Genomic DNA, 9707 nt, shown 5'->3' with positions numbered 1-9707 from the left:
CTCCCAGAACTGTAGCTCACACAAATATTTACCAGGTGAGTGGCTTTGCTTGGTTGCGTTCAGGGCAATATTTGTCTAGACTGAACCAGAGGCCTAAGCAAGGAGGTATCCACAAGTCAGAAGAAAATTCTTGGCCCTCGTGCTGATACAGGTTGTTCCATTTCACTGTTATGTAAGCACTGGAGAATGACAGGAGGTGGGCGTCATCCACACAGCAGAGGGAAGCAGGCAGCTGCAGGCCCTACCCTGACCATGATCTCGACCACTCCCCACCAAGGGATGGGAACACTCTTCATGTGATGATACCATGTGGCCAGATATAGAATCCTTTAAAAATAATATTTGTTTTTTTCCATGAATACTTTAAACTTTGTTTTCCCACCATCTATCAGGGTTTTCTACATTAAAGAAACAACAGGGAAGCCGGGTGTGGTGGCGCTCCCCTGTAATCCCAGCTACTCAGGAGGCTGAGGCAGGAGAATTGCTTGAACCTGGGAGGTGGAGGCTGCAGTGAGCCGAGATCACGTCACTGCGCTCCAGCCTGGGTGACTGAGCAAGACAAGAAGAGAAAAGAAAGAAAAGAGAAGAAAAGAAAAGAAGAGAAAAAGAAAAACAACAACAACAACAACAAGACAACAGGGAGAGGTTTATATTGAAGCAGGCGATGCATACAAAAAAGTGCCCTTTCACAAGGCTACAGTTCTACAAAGTGTCTCAAATTGAACACACCTGTAAAACAGAATATGACTGGCACCAAGAGTCCCCCTCATGCCCTCGTCATTTACCCTTCCCTGAAAAGTATCCACTATCTTGCCTTTTAACATCAGAGATTGGTTTTGCCCAACAGGGAGAGCTTAAGGTCGTGGATGTGCCTTGGCAGTGAGAGTTTATGATTCAACGTTTGGGGAAGTGATTGAGACAGTTCACCACACAGGATCCCGGGTCTGGCGTGAAGGTGACAGGTTCACCACACAGGATCCTGGGTCTGGCGTGAAGGTCACCAGTTCACCACACAGGATCCCGGGTCTCGTGTGAAGGTGACCATTCAGGGTATGGAAGGAGAATGACTTTGGTCTGGATGACCCACCTCTGGCACCTTTGAGCTATGGGACATTGGGCCAGTCACTTCCCTGAGCCTGAGTGTCCTCTCTTTAAATGGGGATAACAGTCCTGCCTCGCAGGATTCTGGGAGGTGTGGGAAGCACTTGACACAGATCTATTCGCTAATGTCAGTGCCCCTCGACACGCGGACTAGGCAGGACTCTCCGTGGAGCAGAATGGCTGCTCCACAAAAGGCCATCTTTCCTTCCTTCTCACGATTGTTTTGGAGCTTATGATTCCCCACATCTCACGCTGACGTCCTGCTGAGCGGAATGTTAAATCTGTTCACTTCACAAATGACATGCTCTCCAAAGCCTCCATCTCTGGCACATCGGCTGCCTGGTGCGCTCTCCCTTGTCTACTCAGATACCTCCCCAGAGAGTGGCTCTTTCCACACGGAGCGCTAGGCTTCTCTCCTGCCTTCTCGGGACCAAGGACGTAAGACCCTGCTCATCCTTCACCACCTTTACCTTGCAGATGAGAAAACTGAGGCTCACAAAGATGAGGGTCATGCAGCAAGGTTGTGGCTGGGGCCAGAGCCCTGACTCCCAGACCTCGTCACTGCCACCTGCCCCTTATTATTGCGGGTCAGGTGCTCTCACCTCCCACCTCACCGGCAGGGTCCAAACCCCTTGTCTGTGTGGCAGAGGGGGAATGCCACGGTCCATCCCATAGCCAGAGACAGCAGGAGCCAAATGAAACTTCAACAAAGACATCTAACAAGTGGATGCATTTATTATTGAATAGGTAATACACATACGGTTAAAAATATTTAAAGCATAAAAATATTTAGTGAGAGCTTTCCCTCCCACACCTGCCATATATCTACCTGGTTCTCTCCTCCACTAGGTAACTCCTCTTCTTAATTTCTTGGACATTCTGCTGGTGTGTTAAATGCTTACAGCGGCAAAATCAGATATATATGTGTGTGTGCGTGTGTGTGTGTGTGTGTGTGTATATATGCTTCCTCTCAATTTTTTGATACATGATAATATGATCTCTTCTTTACCTTTTTCATTTAACAACACACCTTAGAGAGCTTTATACATCAGTACATAAATAACTTCCTAATTCTTTTTCACAGCTGTGTAATACTCCATCGTATATGTATATTATTATTTTTAACAGTTTTATTGAAATATAATTCATATACCATGAAATACATCCATTTAAAGTATACATTCAATTTCTTTGTATATTCACAGATTGTGTACAGCCAGCACCACAATTTTAGAATAGTTTTATTACCCCTCCAAAAATGCTATATACCCTTAGTTATCACCCCCAATCCCTCCCGCTAGTCAGCCACTAACCTACTTTCTATCTTTGTAAATTTGACTATTTTTGGCATTTCATATAAATGAAATCCTACAATATATAATCCTTTGTGACTGACTTCTTTTATTTAGCACAATGTTTGCAAGGTTCATCCATGTTACAGCATATATCAGTACTTCATTCCTGTTTATTGCTGAATAACATTCCGTTGTATGGATAAACCACATTTTATTTATTCATTCATCAGTTGATGGACATTTGGGTTGTTTCCATTTTTTGCTATTACAGATAATGCTGCTTTGAACATATGGGTTCAAATTTTTGTGTGAACTTATGTTTTTATTTCTCCTGGGAAGATACCCAGGAGTGGAATTGCTGGATCATATGGCTTATTTTATAACTTACTTACCCAGTACCCCATTGATGGAAATTTCATCAAATTGTATCTTAAAAACCAACCATCACAATTGTGGCAGGTTGGACTCCTAGAGTGAGGATTAGGAAGAAATGGAACTGGAAACAATGGCTGGATGATTGAACTTGCCAGTCTTCCAACTTTTCCTTCCCTGTTCCTAGGGAAACTTTACCCCCAGACGCTTACCCTAGCACCTTCCAGTTAAGCCTACCTCAACTCCAATGCAGTCTGTGACTCTGGGAAAGAGAAGAGCCATTTCTCACCACCTGGCGCGGGAGCCCACTGCCCACTGACCCCTCAGGGAAAGCCGGGAAAGCCCGAGGCCCCTCAGGTGTGTCACCCTGGGGGTGTCACTCCCTTCCTGTCTGGGTTTCCTCATCTGGGAGACTGTCCAGAGGAAGCTGGTGACTCTTGACCATGGAGTTTCCTGGCCCTATGATGACAGATCTCTGCCACACCTGGCCATCTACCACACCTGCAACAGGTGCAGAACGCAGGGGAATTCAATAGCCATCCAAGCTCTAAGCTGAAAGCCAGCCTCAGGGAGAGCTTCTGGCCACCTCAGCTCATGATGGGACCTGGAAGAGCTGGAGACTCCTTAATACCAGCATGTTTTAAAAAATTGTTTTGATTTAGAACTTCTTAACAAGTCAAAGCTGGGAAGTGCTTTCTGTTCTGATGCAACAGAAGACACAGCAAATCGGATCTTCTGATTAATTGCATGAGAGCAAAGTCATCCACTTACTAAATTTCTGTTTGGTGCTGCCCTGAGATTGTTGGAAGATCATATTACTTCCTGCTCTGGCAACTCAGTGCAGCCCAACTGCAGTAGGACTGATCCCTCCCTAGGAGAAGGAGTTCTCCTTTCATCATCTTCCCCTTCTGTGCATGGCAGCCGCTTGAACTTGCCCTTCCAAGAGTCAAGGACAAGACCATCCCATGGAATGTGAGTACTCAGCTACAATGCAAGGTTGGGCAGTTTGAGATTTACTTACAGATTTAACATCATTAAATTACAAGTACCAAATGGCATGGAGGAAAAAGTTTCTCTCTTCTACAGGATATGTTTGTCCATTAAGGTACAACCTAACTTACTTTTACCTTTGTAAAAAAGGTAAAATGTAATGTATTGCAATAATTAATATAGTGAGTTTCTTTCATGTAGAAAATGGACTGGTTTCTAAATAATTTAATGTTCTATATGTCGTCCTTAGTTGGGAATATTTTATTTGTATTTGAATATATTGCATCGTTCTATGACAATTTCCAGAAAGTTCTATGAGTTTGTACATGTGTTCTGAGTTTCACTAAGTTCTCTTGCCCTAATATAAGAATATTGTGTTCTTGTTGGGTTGATTTGCTGTTTGTTGTAATAATTACGGGAATTTTTCACCTTCCTTACTTTAATGTCTCAAACCATTCCACCAAACAATGGCGTAAAATTTATTCTTGTGGTGGTGTTTCTTGTGAGTGACTAATTTTATGTAATTAAATCTGTTCATTTGTCCTGGGCTTTGTCACGTGTAGTTTGAAAAGTAATTTTTAAATAGTTTATTCCTTCATCTAACAGTAATAAGCCTAGTCACTCATTCTGGAAACTAATTATAATAAAAAATACTAGCCTCTCTGAGTCTTGCATTAGCAAAATGAATTAGCAACAAACATACAACTATCAAATGGGAAGCGTTTTGGAGCACCTTTGGTCTACCCAGTGGCCTACGAGATTGATCCTATGATGTGTTTTAAAATACATTTGTGTTCACACAGAGCAAGAAATGGGGGTTTGAGCCAGTAAAGCCCCACTGGGAAACTTCTCACAGGATTGCACCCTACATCTCTGGTTTTCATTGTTTCATTTTCTCCACTGACTATCCAAGTAGAGAAAACAGTTTTGAATTAAACAGCAATTGAGATCTTAATCTTCTGGTCTTACAAGGGCACACAACGTCTTTACCCAGGGGCACTTCACCAGGGAGACCAGAAAAGTACCAACTTGTACACTCTTTCTTTTCAAAAATAAGTACACACAGTACTAAGTGTACAAAAGGGCATACCGTGAAAAATATATCTTCTTCCCCCAGGTCTCTCCCCCAGAGGCAGTTGACGATACTAATTTCTTATGCATTCTTCCAGAGATGTTCTATACATACAAAAACTACAAGCAAATGACATATAACCTCCCCCTTTTTTACAAGTGGTGTTGCATAGCATATCACCATTAGATTATTTTTTCACTTATTAACATTCAGTACCATAAAAACTCCTTACTATTTTTTATGACTGCATAGTATTCCACTGCATGAAGGTTCCAAATGCATTTCGCCATTTCTCAGTTGGTGCTATTCAAGCTGCTCCCAAGCATTCGTCATCACAAGCAGGACTGCGATGACTAACCTGCAGCATATATTGTTTCTAGATGTTCTGGAGCATCTTTAGGATAGATTCCTAGAGATAGAATTGCTGGGTCAAAGGTAAGTGCGTTTGTAATGCTCATAGATCTTGTCCGTGTGCCCTCCATATTGGTTGTATGAATTTACCAGCAATTATACAATTAAAATTCTCCTTGGAAAAAATGTCAAGTGTGGATGTGAACATTTATTTGTTGACATTTTTAAAATGCCAATCCTGACCCCCTGAAATGCAGAGGCACTTGTTTCTTTTCTTTTACAAAGTTTTTTTTTTTTTTTGGAGTCAAGTCCACGTCATTGCCACCTTTGCTCCCAATTTAAACACCTTTCTTCTAACCTGGACAAAAGAACAAAAAAGCCAATTTTTTGTTAGTTTATTTTGAAACACCATGAATTTGCAAATCCAATAGGTGACAAAATGCTTTCTAGTTATTATCTTTATTTGCTTTTTTCTTACATGAGTGATATTGAGAAGCTCTTCTTATGTTAAATATTCATTTTTTCCCTATGAACTATTTGTCCATATCTTTTGCACATTTTTATACCGCAGTTTTAAACTTTTTCTTACAGAACTGGAGGCTATTTAGAAAATCAGTAATATAAATTGCACTCTGTCATCTGCCTCTTGGTTTTATGATATGAAATAGCTTAAATTTTTTTATGTCATTGAATTTGATTTATAGTTCTTCTTTTTTTCTTCTGAATTTTTGTTATGCTTAAAAGAATATTCCACCCTGAGATGATAAAGAAAAAATCTGCCATGCTGTACTCTAGTACTATAAATTGTTTCACTTTTTATGTTAAAATATTTGATTTATCTGGGCTGTTTTTTTTTTTTTAATTTGGACTGATTTATCTGGTCATATGGTGGAAAGATGGGGATCTAATGCTATTTTCCCCAATGCTACATATTGAATAATCCATCTTTTTCCACCGATCAGAAATGCTCCTTTATTAGCTAGCTGTCAAATTCTAATTCCTAGCTATTGATGCTGTTTTTACTCTGTTTCATTGGTCTGCTTGCCTGTGTTTTCGGCATCACACTATTTTAGCTGTCGTAGTTTTATTTTATTTATTTTTTATTTTTTAAGACGGAGTCTTGCTCAGTTGCCCAGGCTGGAGTGCAGTGGCCCGATCTTGGCTCACTGCAACCTCCGCCTCCTGGATTCAAGCGATTCTCCTGCCTCAACCTCCCTAGTAGTTGGAACTACAGGCGTGTGCCACCACGCCTGGTTAATTTTTGTATTTTTAGTAGAGACGGGGTTTCACCATTTTGACCAGGATGGTCTCGAACTCCTGATCTCAGGTGATCTGCCTGCCTCAGCCTCCCAAAGTGCTGGGATTACAGGTGTGAGCCACCGTGCCCAGTGCTGTTGTAGTTTTATAGGGAGAGTTGTACCTGGTTCTGAAGAACACCCAACCCACACACTCTGCAAAGCCCAGCAAGTCCCAGCTGGGCTGTGTGCATATAAAGCATTCATTCATTGAAAAAAATGTAAATTAGTTTTGCTGCCTGGCTGATTTAAAATTTGTGGCTAGGCTAATTCATTAATCATTCTTTTTATTCAGATTTTTTTTCTAATTAGCCTTGACAGTTGATTTTTCTTTTTCTTTTTCTTTCTTTCTTTTTCTGTTTTCTGTTTTTTTGGGTTTTTTTTAAATGGGGTCCCACGCTGGAATGTAACGGTGTGAACACAGCTCACTGCAGCCTCAACCTCCTGAGCTCAAGTGATCCTCTGGCCTCAGCCTCCTGAGTAGTTGGGACCACAGGCCTGCATACCACACATGGCTAATTTTTTTAATTTCTTATAGAAACAGGGTCTTGTCACATTGGCCAGGCTGGTCTCAACCTCCTGGGCTCAAACAATCTTCCCACCTTAGCCTCCCAAAGTGCTGGGATTACAGGCATGAGACATCATGCCCGGCCAACAGTTGATTTTTCTAAATGAATAGTGCATTGATTTCACAAATAAATCCTGTTGTTGTTTGCATTGCAATTATGTTTGTGGTATAAATTATTTGGGGGATAACTGACATCTTTATGATGTTGTGTCTCCTATTCAAGAACTCAGTGTTTTTCTGGGCACAGTGGCTCATGCCTGTAATCCCAGTGCTTGGGAGGCTAAGGTGAGAAGAGCTCTTGAGACCAGGAATTCAAAACCAGCCTGGTCAACATGGTGAGACCCCATCTCTACAAAAAACAAAAAAAAAAGAAAAAAGAAAAAAATAGCCTGGCATGGTGCTGCATGTCTATAGTTCCAGCTATTTGTGAGGCTGAGGCGGGAGGATCGATTGAGCCCAGGAGTTCGAGGCTGTAGTGAGCTGTGATCATGCCACTGCACTCCAGCCTGAGTGACAGAGCGAGACTCTGTCTCTCTAGCAAAAAACAAAAAGCAAAATAAACAACAAAACAACAATAACAACAACAAAAACATAGTGTTTTGGACTCCTTTGATTTTTAAAAATACATTGACATACCTGTCGTTACACTCCTGCTCATGCCTCAGAGAAGTCCTCTTGAGCAGCGCCACATTTTCATGGACACCAGGGCTCCATTCTCCTTGGTGTGGCCAGGCAGCCCTCAGCCCAGGACGCTGGGTCTCATCTGGTCCTCTCTGTTTCTCAGGGGCCAAGTGGACTCCCCATGAAGCCTCCAACCAGACCCAGGCCAGCACCTTCCTGAGGCTCCTACTGGATGACCACACGAAGGGGAGGAATGACACCAACTCCACCAGGGCTCTGAAGGTGCCAGATGGAACTAGCGCCGCCTGGTATATCCTCACCATCATCGGCATCTACGCGGTGATTTTCGTCTTCCGGCTGGCCAGCAACATTCTCAGAAAGAATGACAAGTCCTTAGAAGATGTTTATTACTCAAATCTGACCTCTGAACTCAAAATGAAAGGACTCCAGGGCAAGGTCGCCAAGTGTTCCTCACTGACCATTAGCAACAGAGCTGTGCTACAGCCCTGCCAGGCCCACCTGGGGGCAAAGGGCGGGAGCAGCGGGCCCCAAACCGCAACCCCAGAGACCCCCTGAGAGTCAAGGCCAGGAGGCCTTCCCCAGGATGGCCCCAGACTTCTTGGAGGGGAGCAGCTTTGGGTTTATTTGGAGCCCTTGAGTGGGGCTGCGGGTGCATCGCTGACCAGGGGTGCTTCTGGCTGCTAGTTTGTGACCAGAGCCAGCCACCCAGTTCCTCCTCAGGCTTCCAGGTGCTTCGAGAAGAGAGAGCAGGGCAGCGGTTTCTAGCCAAATTCAATCTTCACTGGCAAAGCCCGTGCTCTGGGGAAGGGCACTGTTCCACTGTTCTCGAGGAATCCGGAGACTCCTGGGGTCATACAAAGAGGTGGCTCCTTGTCATGGAAAGAAGAGTGAATTTGGAGTCGAATGTCCTGGGTTAAAATTCAACTTCTGGGGCGTCACATAAACTGAGCAGCTAGTTCCTCACTTGGAACATCTAGGGTTTGGGGACAGATGGTTTTAAAAGGCTGTTTTATTTGAAAGACTCTGGCTTGAATATAGGACCAAAGTTGTTAATGTCAGAAGTTGGAAATTCTTCATTTTCATTGAAAGAATTAGGTACGTCAAAAAAAAGCACTGGAGCTGGGTGTAGTGGCTCATGCCTGTAATCCCAGTGTTTAGGGACCCTGAGGCAGTAGGATCCCTTGAGCCTAGAAGATTGAGTGAAGCCTGGGCAACCTAGACAGACCCTGTTTTTTTGAGACGGAGTTTTGCTCTTGTTGCCAGGCTGGAGTGCAATGGCACAATCTCAGCTCACTGCAACCTCTGCCTCCTGGATTCAAGCAATTCTCCTACCTCAGCCTCCTGAGTAGCTGGGACTACAGGCATGTGCCACCACGCCTGGCTAATTGTTTTGTATTTTTAGTAGAGACGAGGTTTCACCATTTTGGCCAGTCTGGTCTTGATCTCCTGACCTTGTGATCCACCCGTCTTGGCCTCCCAAAGTGCTGGGATGACAGGCATGATCCACCGCACCCGGGCATGTGCCTGTGGTCCCAGGTACTTGAGAGACTGAGGTGGGAGGATTGCTTGAACTTGGGAAGTTGAGGTTGCAGTAAGCTGTGATCATGCCACTGCACTCGAGCTTGGGTGACAGAGTGAGACCCTGTCTCAAAAAATAATAATAATAATAATTTTTTTAAAGAAAAAAAGCATTAATTTTGGAGTCAGAAGAACCAAACTCTAGTCTGGGTTTGATTATCAACCACTCCAGTGTCCTTTCACACATCACTTCGCTTCTCAAGAACTCAGTTTCCGTACAGATAAAATGAGGCTAATGATGTCAGATCTGCCAACCTTACCAAGTAGATGAGATCTAATGAAACCATGCATGTGAATGAATTTTGAAAAGTAAAACAAGTATGTAAATATAAGCCTTGTTGTGGTGAGTGGTGATGGTGGTGACTGGTGGTGCTAGGCGATACCAATGGTTTTGATGGTGGCGATGGTTTATGTTGATGGCGGTGTTGGTGTTGGTGATGTTA

General features: G+C 43.2%; 1 protein-coding gene across 1 annotated transcript; it reads left to right on the top strand.

The window, feature by feature from the left end:
* Positions 1–2729: 2729 nt before the first annotated feature.
* Positions 2730–8918, top strand: SMIM34A (small integral membrane protein 34A). Its single transcript, XM_003895525.5, has 2 exons — positions 2730–3740; positions 7829–8918. The coding sequence occupies exons 1-2, from the start codon at positions 3734–3736 to the stop codon at positions 8239–8241; spliced, it is 420 nt and encodes a 139-aa protein (XP_003895574.1). The 5' UTR covers positions 2730–3733; the 3' UTR covers positions 8242–8918.
* Positions 8919–9707: the final 789 nt, after the last annotated feature.

This window comes from Papio anubis, chromosome 4 (assembly GCF_008728515.1).
Source record: "Papio anubis isolate 15944 chromosome 4, Panubis1.0, whole genome shotgun sequence".
Classification (NCBI taxonomy): Eukaryota; Metazoa; Chordata; class Mammalia; order Primates; family Cercopithecidae; genus Papio; species Papio anubis.
Note: the sequence above shows the minus strand (reverse complement) of the source record. Positions and strands in the feature narration are given on the sequence as shown.